The following is a 21518-nucleotide window of genomic DNA, read 5'->3' as shown; positions in this document are numbered from 1 at the left end:
CTAGATGCACACAACTAGATTTAACAGGAGTTTAGCATAACAAGGGTATTCAGATATGTAATGATTAGTATGTTGGGTGAAGTAAGCCATCATGTTAATCAGTAATATTATTTCTTTGGCTGTGAGTATGTTATAGAAACAAGGCAACCATGACTTATTAATGCGACTTAAGAGTACATTAACCCCAATCTCTTAGAGTGGAATTGGATGTTAACTCACAGGTTAAAGTTCTTTCAAATCTATGAGGTTAAAATTAATGTTACTAAAATGACTACAGTCCTTCATTTGATTTATGTACTCAGATTTATGTTAATACCTGATAAATATTTTCTTTGGATTGATAAATTATTTAAGAAAATTATTTGATATAGTGGATCACTGAGATTTTCTTTGGCTAAATTGAGATTACTATTGGGAAAGGTGGCTTTAATTTATCTGATTTTCTGATTAATAACAATACCATTGTTTTATTTTACCAGTCACTTGATTGTGAAATGAAAACAGAATTGAGTTAATTATTTTTACAGGCTTATGGGCTTCACCTCTTGAAACTAAATATTGTGATATTCTGAACCAAAAGAGGTTTTTAACGCAACACACTATGGAAGGCCATCCAAAATAATTGCAAGATGTGGAAATTGTGGACAATTTCAATTAGATCTGCTGGAAGGTTGGCAAATTGACCTGTCTAAAGCTTGGGTAAGACTTTGGTGTCACAGCACAGCAAGGAACATATCTGTCTGTTGCTCAGAGATGTTGTATTTACACTGTGAATGTTAGCATCTTTTAAATGTGCCTTGCCCTCCACCTGCCTCTCAACAGGAAGTTGGATAAACCAATCAGCATTCACGATGCACATCTCTACACAGTAATTGAGATTTGGGAGGTGTGTACATCAGTCCATCTGTAACAATCTGCAACCTTCATTTACCCATCAACTCCTTTGCAGGGTAGGTACCGGTATGTATCAACACAAAAATGGAGTTGACAGCAAGTCTAAATCAAGTTTAATGGAAGTGACATTGCATCATAATCCCAACTCTTTTGTACAAGCATTATAATATTGCCTAGACATGGAAAATGGGAGGGATTTGCAGCATGCCAGAAAAGACCCTCCCCCCCCCCGGCTGTGCGCACAATTATTTCAGTTTATATATATATAAGGCTTCCAATTTTCAATTTTTTGAAAACCTTTGCCTTTTGCCTACTAATTTGAACATTTCAAATTGGAAGTTTTATATATATATAAAGTGAAATAATTGCACACAGCCGGGGGGAGGCCCTTTTCTGAGCAAATAAGCATCAGTTTTTTATTTCAATTTTCATTTCATTGTGTTCAGAAATGTTCAAATTAGTATGTCAATGCCAAAGATGGTCAAAAAAGTCTGATTTTGCAGCCTAATCTATATAAAAATGAACAAAATGGACAAAAATGGGAGGCGTGCTTTTATGAGCAAAATAAACAAATAAGCATTTTTTTTTCACTTCAATTTTCATTTCATTGTGTTCTGAAATGTTCAAATTAGTATACTAGCAAAAAAAGTATTCAAAAGGACCATTCCAGTAGCTAGAACCAACCTTTTTATACTCTGGGTCTAAAAGGACCCGGAGGGTAACAACCGTAACTTTTTTTGCCCAGCAAAAACTAAGAGGGGCAGCATACAAATCTAATAAATAATAATAATAATAAACACCCCCCTGCAAAAAAACCCACCACCCTTAGAAAGAACCCCTCAAATGAGAAAAAGTCATGAAATTTCAAGTTTCAGATATGCAGGGAAATTTTTTTACAGAGTCTAAAAAATTCATTTCAGGTCTAAAAAGACCCAAGGGGAACAGCAGGGTTATTACTAAAACTGGACACTGTTATATTTCAGACTATACAGATGCTGTTAAAATTGTTGTGGCTTTCTGGAAGTATACATTATTCTCTGTTATTTAAAAGAAGATACAATAGCACTGCACCTCTTCAGATCAAGCATTGATTTTAAAAAGCTTTTTCATTTTGTTAAGTTGTCTAAAACAATAATAAAGGAATATTTAAAAAAATAAGTCTAATAATTTGAACATTCTATAGGCATTTATAGTTATTGACTTATCTCCTTGCAGCAAACAGTCAGTTTCAGTTTCAACACAGTCTAATTAGCACAAGAAAATAAAAACCTGCCTCTTCCTCCCAGCAATTTATCTCCTTGCAGCAAACAGCAAAGAGACCATTTGAGTTTCACTCTCAGTTTTAGGAAGCCTTATTAGCACAAGCAGCTAACAGTTTCAGGCTGCAGGGATTGCCATAGTCAATTCCTTCCTGCAGACTGAAACAGCTGATAGTCAGGAGGCCAACAATCACTTGCTTGTGCTAATCAGGCTATGTGCTGTTCGCTGCAAGGAGACAAATTGCTGAGAGTCAGAAGCCAAAGGATGTGTTGGGGGGGTACATTCTGTGTATAAGGTGCACCCAAATTTTCACCCTCTTTTTTTTGGGGGGGGGGTGTGCATCTCATACTCTGAAAAATATTATTTATTTGTTTGTTACTGAGACTTGTATCCCACCCAACTCCACATGGACTCTGAGTGCCTAACAGCAAGATGAGACAATAAAAATAGCAATATAAAACAATTTAAAAACAATTATAAAAACCCTTAATTAAAACAAACATTCAGCAATCCATTCAGCAACATCAAAATAACAATAAAAACAATAAAACAATTATAAAACATTCATCCATATTGCCAGGATGAGATGGAACCATTCACCAGTTCCAAGCCTGCCAGAAAAGCCATGTTTTTACAGCCTTCCTAGAAAGCCAGGAGGGTGGGGATCATGTGGATCTCGTGGGGAAATTGGTTCCACAGAGCTGGAGCCGCTACAGAGAAAGCTCTTCATGCAGTCCTGCCAGTTGCCACTGTCTAGCTGAAGGAGCCCTGAGAAGGCCGACTCTGTGGGCCCTAACTGGCCATTGGGAGGTATGTGGCAGGATGCAGTCCCGTACATAATCTGGTCCTAAGCCATATAGGGCTTTAAAGATGATAACCAACATCTTGAATTGTATCCGGAAACCTATTGGGAGCCAATGCAGCTCGCAGAGTTTTGATGTTACATGGGTGTATCTAAGTAAACCCATAACTGTTCACACGGCTGTGTTTTAGACCAATTGTAGTCTCCGAAGTACAGTGTAATCTTTCAAGGGTAGCTCCATGTAGAGCCGTCCTGAGTCTGCAGAGAGGGGGAGCATACAAATCTAAATTATTATTATTATTATTATTATTATTATTATTATTATTATTATCATTATCATTATCATTATTTATTTATTTATTTATTTATTTATTAATCAGACTTGTATGCCGCCCCTCTCCGCAGACTCGGGGCGGCTCACAGCAATAATAATACAATGTAAACAAATCTAATATTTGTTAATTTAAAAAAACCCAATTTAGAAACCAATCATACATACTAGCATACCATGCATAAATTTTATAAGCCTAGGGGGAGGGAAAATGTCAATTCCCCCATGCCTGACGACAGAGGTGGGTTTTAAGGAGCTTACGAAAGGCTAGGAGGGTGGGGGCAACTCTGATATCTGGGGGGAGTTGGTTCCAAATTTGTGAAAATTATCATTATTGCAATATGGTACTATGGTACTATGAATAAAGGTTCTTCCAAAGGTTGTCCATATTTCTCATAATCCTTATTTGAGAATAAAGAACAAACACAGAGATCAGCAATGGTCATATAATTTCATAATATTTTGCTTTGGACATTGGCTTCTGCCAACAGGAAACAAGAGAGCTCCTCTTGCATAATACATGGTCTGTCCTGAAAGAGTCATTCAATCTTTTGGCCGTTCCCTTCCAGACCATTTTATTCTCCCTTTTCAACCCCATGTATTTTTTCATCTTTAAGTTCTATGACTATTGAATATGTTCAGTCTTCTTTGGAGTGGCAGCAGGAGATACTATAGATTTCAATGTTAGTATTGTTCTACATTTATTATTATATACTATTCACTCTTCTTTTTCTTCTAAGTAGTTATTTCTGGCTAGAACCTTGTTAGCATTCTCATTTGATTCGGCTATCAAAACTGATTTTGGTTTTTTCAATCTTAAGACCAAAGATCCAGTATGGTATGAAAGCAAACAGGAAATACGACTTTAATAACTGAGTAGTTGATGCATGGAACTCACTACCAGACTCTCTAGTATCATTACCTAATCCCCCAAACTTCACTCTTAGACTATCCACTGTTCACCTCTCTCAATTCCTAAGAGGTCAGTAAGGGGCATGCACTAGAGTGCCTTCAGTCCCCTGTCCTAATTATTCTGTTTTACTAGTATCATGTATATAAATATTATTATATCTCTGTATACCACCAATTCATACTTGACCTAAGTAAGTAAGTAAGTAAGTAAGTAAGTAAGTAAGTAAGTAAGTAAGTAAGTAAGTAGGAATTAATGGCTGGGGAGACAAGAGTTGAATTATCTGTTTCAAGCATGAAACCCAATGAATAATCCTAAAATAATCACTATGTAAGATACCTAAGAATTGAAGATGTTGGTCTGTGGGATTAGCTTTGAAAGATGGAAGAAAGAGCTGCGAACTAAACAAAGCTCTGATGAGTCCAAAGCAGGATACAGAAAATATCTCAAAATAACCCTCCCTAGTTTTCTAGAATGTATAGGCAGTAGAAGGGTAAATCAATTTCAGACTGAAATAAATATTGAAACCTTAGAATGAAGGTCGTATTAGTGCTGGTTTTTGTTTCCTGCTTTTTTGAACAGCTACAGACGCAAAATTAAATGTCAACAAAATTAATCATGTATTTTCTTTCCTCTTTATTGTATCTAACTTATGCACCCAAGTGAATAAAAAGGATCATGTAGAACAGTGATGGCGAACCTATGGCACGAGTGCTACAGGTGGCACGCAGAGCCATATCTGCTGGCACGTGAGCCATTGCCCTAGCTCAGCTCCAATGTGGATGTGTGTGTTGGCCAGCTGATTTTTGGCTCCCACAGAGGCTCTGGGAGGGCGTTTTTGGATTCCAGAGAGCCTCCAGGGGTGGGGGTGGGTGTTTTTACCCTCCCCTGGCTCTAGGGAAGCGTTGGAGCCTGGGGAGGGCGAAACATGAGCCTACTGGGCCCACCAGAAGTTGGGGAAAAGGTCGTTTCCAGCCTCTTGAGGGCCTCCGGGGAGTGGGGAAGCTTTTTTCACCCTCCCCTGGCATCTTTCGGCACCTGAGTGAAAAAAGGTTCACCATCACTGTTCTAGAACAATGTTTTAAATGCATTTCCCAAAGAATTTGAAGATGTTTCATATGTTCAATCAAAGAGATGTACAATGAACATATCTTTGTGAAAATGAATTTTAGGTACTTACAAAACCAACACTGAATGTGAAAATAAGGTGAACATTGTACCAATTATACTTCATCAAATAGTCTGATGAACCATCTGATGAAATATGCCATTATATGCAGACTCGCATATGCAATTCTGTTCTATAATCATATATCAAATGTAAGATGAATAAAAAGTTTTATTAAAACATACTCTATTTCAATAATGTATTTGTTCCTCTCCCCCTTTAAAAAAAAGCAGTAATAGGTGTTTCTCATAAAAATATTATTGCTTGGTGGTCCTTGTTCTACAAAACTATATAAACGGAAAAGTAAAGAAGAAGATTCAAGTTACTGAAAAGAGAAACTAATTTATCCCAGATATTCCAGATAAGAAACACATGTATTACGTGTACTCCAGGCGAAACTATTCCAAGCAAAATGAAACGGCATTCAGATTTGACACACAAGGTAAAAATTCATGCAGAGCATTCATTTATTTTATTTCTCTTGGTTGGTTTATGGGATAACAAATTATTTCTCCTGGCATTCATCCTGAATACTATGAATTTAATCCTGCACTATCACCAGTATATAAGAACAGTACAGCTAATAAGAAAAGGGTAGATAGAGTGAACTTTCCTCTCACTTGGCTGGGGAGAATCTAAGGCAAATGGCTGACCAGATTTCAGATGGCCAAAAATATTTTCACAGTGCACAATCAATATTATCACCAATGGATGAAAACCAATGGTATGTTGAACTGCATCTCAAGAATTCCTGCCCAGTATGGTCCGTCCAATGTATATGGAAGACTCATGAGTAGTGATGGGCGAACCGAACCTGCACAATTCGGGTCCGTACCAAATTTTGCGGTGTTCGGTATGCCGAACATGAACCCGAATTTGTTTCAACCTTTGGGCAAAGTTCGGGATCGTGTTCGGTGTTCAGAGCTTTGACGTCACCGGCAGGTTGCTAAGGACGCCAAGGTGATCACTTCCTGGATTCCATGGAATCTAGGAAGTGATTACCTTGGCATCCTTAGCAACCTGCCAGTGACGTCAAAGCTCCGCCCCCAGAATCTCTTCATGAGAGGGATTCCCCGTTCGGGTTCAAGTTCGGTTTCGGTTCGGGTTTGGACGAATTTTGTGTAAAGTTCATCCGAACTTGCCGAACCCAAACACCGTTGGGTTCGCCCATCACTACTCATGAGCTTAAGGAAAACTGCCATAATAGATAATAATTAATAATAATAATTTATTGGATTTGTATGCCACCCCTCTCCGTAGACTCGGGGCAGCTAACAACAATAATAAAACAACATGTACAATCCAATAACCACAGACATCCTTGATCTAGTCGCTTGATTAATAAAAATTTGTAATAGTTCTCTTAAAAAAAATAACTCTCACCCTTAAAAAAGGTACAGGCAGATTTCTGACATAATCATCTTCCACATACAAATGTAGCTGATTGCAAAGCTTTAAAAACTGTAGGTAGAATGTCAGAGATAATTTCAGTATTTTGTTATAAAAAGAATATATGGAGGAGTCAAGAGGTATAACAACTCATCGTGGCCTCTATTATGCAATGAAGAGAAATAAGTGTCCTTGGGGGTTTTTTCCATGAGGAAGACATCAAAAAAAGAAGATACATCTCTAACTATAATATTTCATAATTTTAGCTTTATACATACACAGGAGCAAAAAGACAGTAATCAAAGCTGCATTTACACAAGAGAAGACACCAGGATTCTAAAAAACACAGGGTAGATGTTCACAGATATGGTAGTGCGTGTTTCTAATTGCTCCAGCTTGGTTCTTATTATTAACAAGACAATCTTACAAACAATAATGTGTTAAGAAAATGGCTTAGTATAAAATCAGACCTGGGACTTCCAGCCTACCCTCCATTAGCAAGAATTAAGGTGGTTTATACATAGCCATTTCATGCATTTTTTCTAATTTAGCAGGAAATGTGAGATCAAAAATAGCCCGTAGCATTATATCTACAACAGGCCACATTGGCTTGCTCACATCGCTCAAAAATTTGAATTTTATCTGCAAATTAGGCTAATTCTAAAGCCATTTGAATATGACTAATTATCATAATTGGTTTGGGAATAAATCCCAGGAATCACATTTAGATATAATGCCAGGCTTCTTTCTTACTGGTTAGTTCTTAAATATTAAAGGGGCAGTGGAGGTAGTCAGAAGTGGTGACCAGCATAGTTGTTACAAATAATAACCAGATTTTCTATGATAATGCTTTAAAGTTTTGTATGAACCTGCTGTTTATTAAAACAAAACAGTGCAGGAGTAACAGTCGAATTAGTAAACTTAAACAAAGTAAAGCTTAAATTTATATTCTACTCTTCTCTATTCAAATGCCCTCATGTATTAACCAATGGGCCAAATCATTTATGTCCAAAAGATGTGACACTATCTCTTGTCTTCAGTAATTCAGGATGTTTACAGATGGACAGCTCCTAGTATTATCAATCCAAAGGCTGCATGAGGAAATTGTAGTTTTTCCTTCCATTTTTAAAAGTTTCTTATTTTTTTACATATCAAACATATCAAAGTGTGAACATACATTTTAATACAAATAAAATAGTATTAATCATATTTGTTTCATTTAACAAGCTTATATAATCTTTGTAATAATACATATCCTTTTATTAAATTATAATCTTTCATTATTTAGTCATTCAATATTTAAAATGTCATTTCTATGCCAATCATCCTATTCTAAGTGTCATAACTTTTAATACAAATAGAATATTATTAATCATATTTATTATTTTTAACAAGCTTATAATTCTAATAATAGTACAAACATTTATGTTAAATTAAAATTTTCCATTATTTGTTTGTTCAACTTATAATCCTTCATTATTTAATTATTCAATATTCCAATATGTTATTTTTTTTGTCCTTCCATTTTACAGTGATACCTCATCTTAGGAACTTAATTCATTCTGTGACGAGGTTTGTAAGTAGAAAGGTTCATAAGATGAAACAATGTTTCCCATAGGAATCAATGTAAAAGCAAATAATGCATGCAAATCCATTAGGAAAATCCAAATTTTAAGGCTTAAAAAAAAAGCGGCAGGCGGACAAAATGAAGGCTAATGGATTGGAGAAGGACAGCGAGGAGAAGTGAGGAATGGAGGTCCTAATGAAGACTAACGCCGCCCCAAATTGCTCCTGAAATCACCCCTCTAGATGCTTCCTACACCGCCCTAAATTGCTCCCAAAATCACCCCTCCAGATGCTTCCTATGCCACCCCAAATCGCCTCCAAGATCACCCCTTCAAACGCTTCATATGACACCACAAATTGCCTGCAAAATCACCTCTCCAAGTTTCCTACTCTACCCCAAATCATTCCAAAAATCATCCTCCAAAACCATCCTACGCCGCCCCAAGTCACTCCAAAAATCACCCCTCCAAACGCTTCCTATGCTGTCCCAAATTGCTCCCAAAATCACCTCTCCAAAAGCTTCCTATGTTGCCCAAAATTGCTCCCAAAATCACCTCTCCAAAAGCTTTCTACGCGGCCCCAAATCTCTCCCAAAATCACCTCTCCAAAAGCTTCCTACACTGCCCCAAATCGCTCCCCAAATCACCGTTCCAAAAGCTTCCTACGCCGCCCAAAATTGCTCCCAAAATCACCCCTCCAAAAGCTTCCTATGCCACCTCAAATCGCTCCCAAAATCACCCCTCCAAAATCTTCCTATGCCACCTCAAATCGCTCCCAAAATCACCCCTCCAAAATCTTCCTATGCCACCCCAAATCGAGGTCCTAATGAAGGCAAATTGACTGAAGAAAGGCAGCAAGGAGAAAAGAGGCATTTTGAAAGGAGAGGTGATTTTGGAAGACTTTGGAAGCGATTTGGGGCGGCGTAGGAAGCTTTTGGAGGGGGGATTTGGGGAGCGATTTGGGGCAGCATAGGAAGCTTTTGGATAGGTGATTTTGGGAGTGATTTGGGGTGGCATAGGAAGCTTTTGGAGGGGTGATTTGGGGAGTGATTTGGGACAGTGTAGGAAGCTTTTGGAGAGGTGATTTCGGGAGCGATTTGAGACCCTGTAGGAAGCTTTTGGAGGGGTGATTTTGAAAGCAATTTGGGGTGGCATAGGAAGCTTTTGGGGGGGGTGATTTTGGCAGCAAGATGGGGCAAAAAAAGTGGTAGTCTAGGGGGGATTTTGGCAGCAGGATGGGGCTGTGGGGAGCAAAGGAAGAGGGGAAAGTGGCAGGGAAATGGGGCAGCTCTGGCATTCTCCGCCTCAGGACTGCAGGTGCAAGCAAAAGGAGGCAGGAAATCCCAGCGGGGGCACGAAGCAAATGGAAAATCCTGGTGGTGGTAGTCACAAGGCAGGGTAATTCCTGTGGCAGTAAGAGAGTTCACACACAGTAAGAGAGCCCATGCATCCAGGGCTCGGGTTCGTAAGATGAAAATGGTTCTTAAGAAGAGACAAACAAATCTTAAACACCAGGTTCATATCTCGAAATGAAGAAGCGTTCATAAGACATCACTGTATTTACCATATTTTGGAATATAAGATGCACCCTTTTCCTCCCTAAAAGAGGCTGATAATTTGGATGCCTTGTATACTCTGAATGTAGGGGTTTTTGTTTATTTGTTTGTTTTTTCCAGCCCTAATTAGCTGCTAATGATCTTCCCACCTCTTGCCTTGTAGGCTCTTTCATTGTTTCTTTCTGCAAATTATGTTTTCCAAGCCCTAAGTGTTTGCAGGTTTTTTTTTCAATGCTCTAACTTGCTCCGAATAAGTTTCTTTCCAGCCCTAACCAGATGCTAACAATGTTCCCAGCTCTTATCTGCTTGCAAGCTCTTTCATTATTACTCTTTGTGAAGAATGTTTTCCAAGCCCTAAGTCTTTGCAGGGTTTTTTTCCCATTAGTCTAACTTGCTCCAAATGTTCCTTTCCAGCCCTAACAAGGTACTAACAATGTTCCCAGATCTTACTGGCTTGCAAGCTCTTTTATTGTTACTCTCTGCAAAGAATATTTTCCAAGTCCTAAGTCTTTGCAGGGTTGTTTCCATTGCTCTACTTGCTCCGAATGTTTATTTCCAGGTGCTAATGATGTTCCCAGATTTTATTGGCTTGCAAGCTCTTTCATTGTTACTCTCTGCAAATAATATTTTCCAAGTCCTAAGTCTTTGCAGGGTGGTTTCCATTGCTCTACTTGCTCCGAATGTTTCTTTCCAGGTGTTAATGATGTTCCCAGCTCTTACTGGCTTGCAAGCTCTTTCATTGTTAACTCTCACCAAATAATTTTTTTTAAAGCCCTAACCAGGGGATAAAATAATGTGCTGAAGCTGACCAGACTAACGACGCTAGCCAGATGAATACCTGGTAAGCAGATTCTTTCTCCTATTTTCCTTCCCAAAAACTAAAGTGCGTCGTATACTCCGGTGCGTCTTATACTCCAAAAATATGGTATTTATTTTGTGTCTGTGAAAGGGAAAGATATAAAAATACAAAGGACTATTAGAAAAGGAAGAGACATCTGAACTTCATGAATGAGTAGTTACATAAAACTCTCTTCAGAAATAACCACTGACTAGCAAGGAAAAAAACCAACAACATTTGCAAGTTGATTAGAACTTTAATAGCATTACTTCTCATTTAGGACAAAAAAAATTCTAAACATTTTCCCACAAGATAGATATTACTGCATTTTTCTCCCAACATCCAAAATATAGTACTTAGTTGGGAAAATTCAGCAACTCTACCTTCTTGTCCTAGAAGTGTTGGTCATGACCTTTAAAGCCCTACATGGCATTGGACCAGAATACCTCCGGAACCGCCTACTACCGCACGAATCCCAGCGGCCGATAAGGTCCCACAGAGTTGGCCTTCTCCGGGTCCCGTCGACTAAACAATGTCGTCTGGCGGGCCCCAGGGGAAGAGCCTTCTCTGTGGCGGCCCCGGCCCTCTGGAATCAACTCCCCCCAGAGATTAGAACTGCTCCCACCCTCCTCGTCTTCCGTAAACTACTTAAGACCCATCTATACCGCCAGGCATGGGGGATTTGAGACACCTTTCCCCCAAGCTTATTATAATTTATGTTTGGTATGTATGTGCTGTTTGGTTTTTAATTGATAGGGTTTTTTAGTTTTTTCTTAATATTAGATTTGTGCCTGTACAACATTGTTTTATCGCTTGTTGTGAGCCGCCCCGAGTCTTCGGAGAGGGGCGGCATACAAATCTAATAAATTATTATTATTATTATTATTATTATTATTATTATTATTATTATTAATTGTGTTGTTGCTTTGGACTTGAGAGCAGATCAATGGTATTAACATTACGAATGGTATTAATATAAACCCCTACATTTAAAAAGTGTTTTCCTAATGATAATTTTTGAACAAGCTGGGTATCCAGGTTTACATCATTTATCATTCTTCTCTGAAAATATATTTAGTTTTCTAATAAGCTGTGAATTCTTTAGAATTCCACACACACACACATATGTGAACAGAAACATTTATCCAGATGCTTTCTTATCTGAAAGTAAAAAAAGTTGTGCAAAATGTGACATTTTGGATTTTTGTCCCAGACCCTTAGAATTCTGTGATTCAAAATATCCATGTAACAATTTTCAGTCATCCGGGTCATCGTTGTCCCAAAAGAGCTGAAGAAGCTTCTTGGAGAAGTGAAACATCTTCAAAGAAAAACCAGAAAGTCCAGCTGCCTCTTTTTAAAAAAAGCATCTCTGGGACATTTAACAACACTTTTTCACTGCAGTGATAAACTGGGATGAAATAACTGGAACAAAATGTACACCAACTTGGCATTTCAAAAAATTAAGTGACATTTAATGTGTTGGATGAATTCTGTAACTTCTGCTTCTTTTACTTCATGTTTTATTATGCTACACTTTATTAATATTAGATTTCAGATGTTTTGCAAGATGTTTGCAGTATAAAAAGGGAAGGTATGCTTATTTTAATAAATATGTTTTCTTCACATATTCTGAAGGAGAAAAATGATGCATCCAATGAATGAGTCAGAGTATGATTAAAACAATGAGTCCATCAAGTAAGAGATCTCTCATAAATATTTGTAATAGAATTTAATTTCAGGCATATATGCACATGAAGGAGAGTACACGTTTATGTGCATGTCCACTCATTAATGAATCATTCGTTCACATTTTAAAGAAATAAAAGATTGATTTTTTTTCTTTTCTTTATTTCAGCAATTTGAAATACTATTTGAAATCTACAGAAAATACAAGCTTCATTTTGTTTAGCATCCAGCCTACTGATGAATTCTAGATGAATGTGAAACTCTTTTTTTTACTATTCTCTAATTATTTGATTCTAACGCAATTACAGCCTGATTGTACATGTTGATTTTTTTTTCAGATCAACGCATAGCTTCTTCAGGAACTCAAGTTGCTTCCTAAAATTTAATTCAAATGAATTTTTAAATTAATTAGAGCAAACCTCTGTTCATGCGCTAATTAGACTTAAAAAATATAAGTGAAAGAGATGGTGCTATTCCTAACAAGCCAACTGCCATCTTTTCATTCCTCAAATTTCAACTGCTTGTGTTAATTTGCAATTTTCATGTTTCTTTTAATGCAAGCATCACTCTTGACACAGTGGGAACTTTACAGCACATGAGAGCAAAAAACCTCTTCCACATCAGGAAATTCAAAGGGCAAAGCTGTAACATGTGAATATACCTGGAGCAGAGTCAATATGCATGGGTTTCAGAGGTGGGATTCAGCAGGTTCTGACCAGTTCTGGAGAACCAGTAGTGGAAATTTCAAGTAGTTTGGAGAACTGGTGAATACCACCTCTATACCAACCCCCATCTATTCTCTGCCTCCAGAGTCCCATCTGATCAGGAGGAAATGGGGATTTTGCAGTAACCTTCCCCTGGAGTGGGAGGAAATGGAGATTTTACAGTATCCTTTCCCTGCTATGCCCACCAAGCCATGCCTACAAAACCAGTAGTAAAAAAAAAAAATGAATCCCACCATTCTGATGATTGCAGAAGTATAAAAGCCAAATAAGACTCACTGGAATTTCAATAAAGGACAAAATGTGTAGCTCAGAGTTAAAATGAGGGGTTCTCAGTGCTTTCTGAGGTTGGTTGTTTTCTTGCAGATGTTTCATTACCAACCAATGTAACATCATCAGAGCTAGATGTTACCTAGTTTGGGTAATGAAACATCTATAAGAAAATAATCAAACTCAGAGAGAACCAAGGATCTCCTCACTGGAATTCACACTTTGGGCAAGCTCCCCAAAATAATAATTAGCATCAAGCTGAGAGTACCACTCATATATATGGTGCTTAATATATTTTTTTAAAAAAATATTTCATGCCCTCTAAACAAGTCAAATTGCATTCATTTTAAAAAAGCTACTATACAAATGTCATTGTGTCATCTGAAATAATGTTCCCCAGAGTTATAAATGCTGAATATTGGTCATCCAGAAAGAGGCTGCAGTGGTCAACCGAGCGTTGAGCATATGTTCTGAAAGAATAAAAGGCAAAACCAGGCTTTGCCTCACATGTAAGGGCAGATTTGCACATGGAAAGAAAGCATTTTCACAGTATTTATTCTCATCACACAAATCCCCAGCAAAGGGCTTACAAACTACAAGCCATTTCCAAATAAGAGCAGCAAAAGAAGTACAGTAAGAGAATATTCCCCTACCACTACACTCATATCATTTTATCGCTATTAGCTTATGCTTAAAGCCCAAAAGGCCTGATTTTCCTCAGCAGTATCATTCATTAAGATGTGGCAGAATGACTTTATTGGGCTCTTTGATAAAGACTTTGGCTCACACTGACAGGTCCATGACATTTCGTTGCCAGAGATGGACAAAATGGTGTCCTACTTCTATTCCTCAGGCAGCAACTCACTTAAATTAGTAGTTGCTAGGGTATCACTCATCACACATCAGAGACAGACTTTAGGGGGAGGGGAGGCCCCGTGAACTACTCTGCAATCAAAAGAAACTCTGGAACAGCAGTTCTCAACCTTTCTAATGCCATGATACCTTAATACAGTTCCTCCTGTTGTGGTGACCCCAAACCACAAATCTAGCACCAATTCTCCCAACAGAGCTTTAAGCTGATTGGCAGGAAGGTCAGAGGGACACCCCCACTGTAAACGCCTGATTGGTCGTATTGTAAAAATATGTTCCAAGGCACCAGAATAGAAGCTTTAGTTCCTAACACCATGGGGATTTTTTCTTTTCCCATGGTCTTAGGTGACCCTTGTGAAATGGTCGTTTGACCCCCAAAGGGGTCCCAACCCCCAGGTTGAGAACCACTGCTCCAGAGGAACAGTCTAGAACAGCAGTGACCAACTGGTGGTCTGTGGACTACTGATGGTCCGCAAGAAAATTTGGGTGATCCACAGAAAAATTGTTTGCATTGTTTAAATTGCACTAAACCAGGAGTCCTCAAACTACCGCCCCTGGGCAAAGGCTGGAGGGGAGAGCCACAGATGGCAAAAAGCTGGAGGGCCCCATTCCAGTGGGACTGCCTCATGGCCTGGAACTGGCTGACTATCTCAACCCACTTTGCCTCCAGGCGTCGGTACCTGATCTGCATTCCCTCAGGTCTTCCCTCTGCTTGAGTCCTCAGTGAGGTGCTTCTACTGAGCCTCCTCTTTGGTCAGATCCAACTTGAACTGAGCTGTTTTGCCAATTCTTTCTCATGGTGGCTGCTTAGCTACAACAACTTCTTCCTGTTGGGGCCCTAAGGAACCCAAGTGGGGAGGTGAGAAGTGGCTTGGGTAGAGGCCAGAGAGGCACCCCTCAACGTGAGTGACATCAAATTGGCCACACTCACCCAGCCAGTCATTAGGCAGATCATATTAGTGGTCCGCAGGATTTAAAATTATGAATTTAGTGGTCCTTGAGATCCAAAGGTTTGGGGCCTCTGGTCTAGAATAGCTTTCCTCAGCCTGAATGCCCTTCAGAGGGGAAATGTCAGGTCTCCAAATTCCCAGCCAGCACAGCCATTGTGTAAAATTTCACCAGTGGAAATCCACACCTGTAGAAGGGGAACAGATTGGTAAAATAGGTTGCTCTCGAGCCATGATGGCGAACCTATGGCCTGTGTGCTGGCCAGTTAATTTTCAGCCTTGGGAAAGGCCACTTCGTCCTCCAGTTGCTTCAGGGAAGCTTCCTTGAAGCCCCGGAGGCAAAAATATTCCCTGACGGACAAACCGAAAGTTCAGGAAAATGCACTTCCGTTTTGATGTTGTGCTGGTTTTTTTGCACTCCAGAGGGTTCAGGGAAGCTTCTTGAAGCCCCAGAGTACAATAAAACAGCACAACTGCAAACCGGAAATGCCTTTTTCGAACTTCCAATTTGCTGTTGTGCTGGGTTTTTTTGTACTCTGGGGGGTTCAAGGAAGCTTCCTAAAGGCCTGGAGTGCAATAAACAGCACAACGGCAAACCGGAAATGCGTTTTCCTGAACTTCCAGTTTGCTTGTTTGGGCATTTTGTTCACCTACCAGGCTTCAGAAAGGCCTGTGTGCATGGGGGGGGGGCAGCATGGGGGCGGTGCGTATGCGTGGAGGGGAGGGGTGTGGGCATATGCACGCATGCTAGCACATACACACACACACACACCTTTTGACATGCGAACCAGAAAAGGTTTGCCATCATTTCCCTAGAGGGAAATTATTGCTATTATTATATGCTATTATCCCCTGCATTTGCCATTTTTAACTACTGTATTATTCCAGTTTCTAACAGTATAGTATAGCCGAAGAAGTTCTGTGGTGAAACTAGGACCTTAGTTCTCCGTTCGAAAGCCTAGAAACTTCATCTTACTAATAGCACTCTCAGAAATACAAAAATGCATTTGCATAGCTGAGGAATTATAATAATAATAATAATAATAATAATAATAATAATAATAATAATAATAATAACAACAACAACAACAACAACAACACAGATTGGAGGCAAATAAGCTTATATTCCAGTCCATATTAATAACTTCTGGATGGTCCCATGTGTGAGGATGGCTTTGGATTTCATCTCACACATGTGTCATCAGCCGAGGACAATGGAGCACACAGGAGATGGAAAAGGAAGGGTCATCAAGGCCAACAGAGGATCAAAAATGGAGCTGCAACGACTCTGGCATAAGCCAGTGAAAGTGGTCCCAGTGGTACTTGGCACGCTGGGCGCAGTGCCAAAGGATCTCAGTGGATATTTGAAAACCATCGGAATTGACAAAATTTCCATCTGTCAATTGCAAAAGGCTGCTTTAATGGGATCGGCAAACATAATTCGCTGCTACATCACGCAGTCCTAGGTGCTTGGGAAGCGCCCAACTGGTGATGAAATACGAAATCCAGTATAGTGATCTTGTTTGCTGAGTTGTATTGACATTATTATTATTATTATTATTATTATTATTATTATTATTATTATTTATTAGATTTATATGCCGCCCCTCTCCGAAGACTCGGGGCAGCTCACAGCAACAATAAACATTGTACAACAAATCCAATAATTAAAAACTATGACTAAAACCCCCTATCATTAAAAAAACAGACAATACTACTCAATCATAACCATACATAAATCTTACCAGCCAACGGATACATTAATTACCCCATGCCTGATGACATAGATGAGTTTTCAGAGTCTTGCAGCAGGCAAGGAGGGTGGGGGCAGTTTGAATCTCCAGGGGGAGCTGATTCCAGAGGGCCGGGGCCGCCACAGAGAAGGCTCTTCCCCTGGGTCCCACCAGATAACATTGTTTAGTCGATAGGACCCGGAGAAGGCTGACTCTGTGGGACCTAATCGGCTGCTGGGATTCGTTCGGCAGAAGACGGTCCTGTAGGTATTCTGGTCCGATGCTATGTAGGACTTTATAGGACATTACCAACACATTGAATTGTGACTAGAAACTAATCGGCAACCAATGCAAGCTTCATCATAAAAGAAAATAATCTCTAAATAGGGTTGATGTAAGAACACCTCCCCAGATGGGTACCCCTCTGATACACTGAAAGGCAGTTCCCACAATCCTGACGCATGGTCTTTGGATAGGAATTAGGGAACTTGCAATGCAACACATTCATAGGATAACAAATTTATGCAAAAGTTTGTTTAAGAACTAGATTAAAGTTCTTTCACTCATGTTCATTCACCTGAGCATCAAAAGCATATCATAACAAAATGTGAACTATACAGTTTTATGAACTGTTATATCTTCATGCACTCCTACTTTTCCGTGATCCTTCAACCATGGCATTTTCCTTTTACATACTTGTAATGTCTAAAACTACAATTCATTTCTTTTAAATGAAGCCAAGGTATTGTAAAGGGCTGCACATATTTGTTCAAATGTGTAACTTGTTCCAACTCCTCCTTCCTTTTGCTAGTCACCACCAGCCTTACACTAAGGGAAAATAAGAGGGTTTAGATATTAGCGTGTTCATAAAGGGCACAGGTGTAAGAGTATTGAAAAGTCTTCCATAATCTGAGCCAACGACTATATCTCCCAGAATTTTTTGTCTGTACTGGTGGCTAACGTGTTGGATAGCATATTGACTAGCAATTGTGGAAGGCACCAAGTTTGGAAAGACTATTAACAGAGTACAGTGATATCACATAGTCTAGCACAGTGTTTCCCAACCTTGGTAACTTGAAGAGTTGAAGTCCAGATACCTTCAAGTTGCCAAGGTTGGGAAACACTGGTCTAGCATATTGGTTCAACATAGACTATTCCCTAACTATATAGATTAGCCTATGCCCCTTACACTGAGGGAAAGGCCTGTGTTCAAACATCTACAGCAGTTCTGAAAATAAAGACTTTGGCCCAACCAATAGATAACAATGGACATTACTACCTAGCAATTTCAATATGGTTTTAAAATATTCCTCAAATTATTCACATTTACAGGAAAAAAGTGTCTGCTTACTTGAACACCCACATGCAATCACAATAATACAGAATATAATTGGTGATGCTGCTAAGATCCCCAAATTCAGCACAGCATTATTATGGTTGGTTGCACAGTCAGCCTGATATTTAGACTGAATTTGGCATTTTATCCGCCTATCAAGTCTTTCCCAAGGACTTGGGAGATGTAGATGTTATTATTTTATCATTATTGTTATGTTGAAAAGGGCAGCAGAAATCCTAATCCTTCCTTTTCTCCTAGAAGGCTCTGGAGAAATGAAGATGCCTAGAACAGGTGAGGTGAGAAATACGATGGATAGATGGATGGATGGATGGATGGATGGATGGATGGATGGATGGATGGATGGGAGGGAGGGGGAGGGAGGGAGGGAAGGAAGGAGGGAGGGAAGGAAGGAGGGAAGGAAGGAGGGAGGGAAGGAGGGAGGGAGGGAAGGAAGGAGGGAGGGAGGGAAGGAAGAAGGGAAGGAGGGAGGGAGGGAAGGAAGGAGGGAAGGAAGGAGGGTGGGGAGGAAGGAGGGGAGGAAGGAAAGAAGAAAGAAGGGAAGGAGGGATGGAGGGAAGTTAGGAAGGAAGGAAGGAAGGAAGGAAGGAAGGAAGGAAGGAAGGAAGGAAGGAAGGAAAAGTGAGATCTCAAACAGCCTGTTGTCTAGGATCTTCTTGCTCTGGCAAGGTTACTGAATGTGGCTGATGGGATTTGCTCCTGAGAGGTCCCAAAAGACACACATGTGCTTCAGAGAAACCCAGATGTCAGCCCTCGTGGAAATATATGTATGCACACATGCTATGTCAAGCAGAAAAAATTCTGGGTATTTATATCTCGGACCACCTCTCATAGATTATGAATGTTAATTTGAAGAAGGCACAGAAGAGGCTGTACTTCCTGAGAATGCTCAGGAAGATAAATCTATCTCAGCATCTCCTCCTGTCCTACTCTCGCAGCACCATTGAGAGTGTCTTGACGTATGGCATTCTTGCATGGCATGGGGGCAGCTCTGCAGCAGACAAAAAAGGTCTACAGAGAATCAATAAAACTGCCCAGAATATAATTGTGCTCCAGTTATCAGCCCTATATTTGCATCTCACTGTTTGCACAACATTCTCAGAGACTCCTGATCACAATCTTTTTGGACTGTTGCCTTCTGGCAGAAGGTACAGAACAATTAAAACTTGGACCACACGTTTTCTGAATAGTTTTTATCCCAGAGCTATAATTGCACTCAACAATGAACTAAGGGGTCACCATCAGTGAGTTGTTGGACAGCTTTCCTTGGCCTGTTGTGTAGATGTTTGGGTGGTTTAGGGTGGGGAATTTGTGGCAGGTGTAGGCGTGTTTTAGGATTGTTATGTGTGTGTGTGTTGGGCCCGGGTCTTTGGGCATTGGAGGAGATGACGGTGGTCAGGGTGCAGCACTGCAGGCTACTTCAGCTAACTGCTAGCTGTAGTTCAGCAGTTCAATTCTCACCACCAGCTCAAGGTTGACTCAGCCTTCCATCCTTCCAAGGTGGGTAAAATGAGGACCCAGATTGTTGGGGGCAATATGCTGATTCTGTAAACCACTTAGAGAGGGCTGTAAAAGCACAATGAAGCGGTATATAAGTCTAAATGCTAAGAAGAAGGTGAAGGAGAAGGAGAAATAGAAGGAGGAGGGGGAGATTTATTCAATCAGGCAACCTAAGCATAACAGGATGCCAACAAGCCTAGCTAACTCTGGGAGAGAACCCAGAGAGAGGGGGAAGAGGGGAGAGAGAGAGAGAATGAGAATGAAAAAAGATGTGAAAGATCTGCTGTGCTCCCCAAAAAAACACCCCAACAAGTGAGTGCATGTTTGTAAATAGCCCCCTTCCCAGCTATTCTGCATCCATGTGCCAGAGCAGATTGCTGCAAGAATACCACGGCGTTTGACCATAAAAAAGACAGCTCTCCCCCATTCAATCTCTGTCTGTCTGTCTGCCGGTGTGTCTGTGCGTCCTGCGTTTGCACAAAGACAGAACAATGTAACTTGCCCAGGCAGGTGCACATGGAAGCAAAACCACCGATCTGAGACCAAATCGGGCACATGGACCATCCTGGCGCGCCTGGCCGGATTCGGTGGGCCAGGTACCGATACAGAGACAGATCGCCACGCTCGCCCAATACTCCGGTTTCCCGGATAGGAGCCAACGCGCGAATGGAGCGCAGCAGGAACCGCAGCATCTCCGAAGCGGATCAGGTTCCAGGCGCGCGACCACCGAGGAGGCCCCCGGGGGTCTTTCCACCCTTCCATCCAAGGCGCGACCCCTCCACTCTTTGGCGGCCACAGGCCTCTCGCTTCTCCTCCGGCCCCAGGAGGAGGCCGGGAGAAACCCCGGGGTCGCGCGCCTCTTGAACCCCGTGCGCTCCGGTGGCTCGGCCGCCGCCGTTTCGGAGCTCCCCAATGGGATGGCGATCCCGCGGCTTTCCTCCACCGCCACTCCGGTTCAACCCCTTCCCGGTGCCCGCAAAGGAGCCCCGCACGTCTTCCGTCCCCCTCCCCCTTTCCCTCCACCTCCCACGAGTTGGCTTTGCGGCACAGGCTGTCCTCGCCTCTCCTCCTCCTCCTCCTCACCGTGGGCAGCAGCGGCTCCATCTGAGCGCCTTGGTCTTTCATGTCCATCTTGGGCGCCTCTGGGAACACGCGATGGCTGGCGGCGCTCGGATCGGCGCCTCCCTCGGGCGCAACCCGAAAAGACTTCGGCCGCCTCGGCGTTAAGGATTCGGATCAGGTAGCTCTGGAGAGCAGGAGGCAGTCGCGCGCCCCGACTCACCGGCGAGTCACATGGCTCCTCGCTCGCCCTCGAGAGGCGGCGGCGGTGGCGATGGCAAGCCTCCGGTCCTCGACTGCGCGCAGCGCCGCTGCTGGGAAGCAAGACCGCAGGGCGGAGAAAGGTAAGAGTGGGATGACCTGGCGGAGGAGGAGGAGGAGGAGGAGCCTCGGCGCCGCCAAACTCCCGCTTAGCCGAGATGCGCTTTGCAACCCTGCAGGCCGTGGATGGCAAAGCCGCGCATCTCCCTCCCCAAACGCCGACTGTGCTGCATCCCAAAGAGCTGGAGCCCTTTTTTTTTTCCAAGCACAAACCGGTTCCGTTTGTCGCCCACAAGTTTCCAAGGTCGTTCTTGGGGGCCGATTGGGACCTTGAACGTTTCTATCAAAACCTGATGTCTACCCATCCACGCTGCCATGCTGCAGTTCAGGTTCCATGGAAGGG

At 41.2% G+C, this 21518-nt stretch overlaps 1 protein-coding gene across 1 annotated transcript in view; it reads right to left on the bottom strand.

Moving 5' to 3' along the window:
• Nucleotides 1-20979, bottom strand: part of SLC4A10 (solute carrier family 4 member 10) — a 219760-nt gene extending 198781 nt beyond the window's left edge. The window contains exon 1 of the mRNA XM_070731642.1: nucleotides 20879-20979. Coding sequence (XP_070587743.1) covers nucleotides 20879-20926 — 48 coding nt within the window. The 5' untranslated portion in view covers nucleotides 20927-20979. The remainder of the gene's footprint in view (nucleotides 1-20878) is intronic.
• Nucleotides 20980-21518: the final 539 nt, after the last annotated feature.

Source organism: Erythrolamprus reginae, chromosome 1, assembly GCF_031021105.1.
Source record: "Erythrolamprus reginae isolate rEryReg1 chromosome 1, rEryReg1.hap1, whole genome shotgun sequence".
NCBI lineage: Eukaryota > Metazoa > Chordata > Lepidosauria > Squamata > Dipsadidae > Erythrolamprus > Erythrolamprus reginae.
Note: the sequence above shows the minus strand (reverse complement) of the source record. Positions and strands in the feature narration are given on the sequence as shown.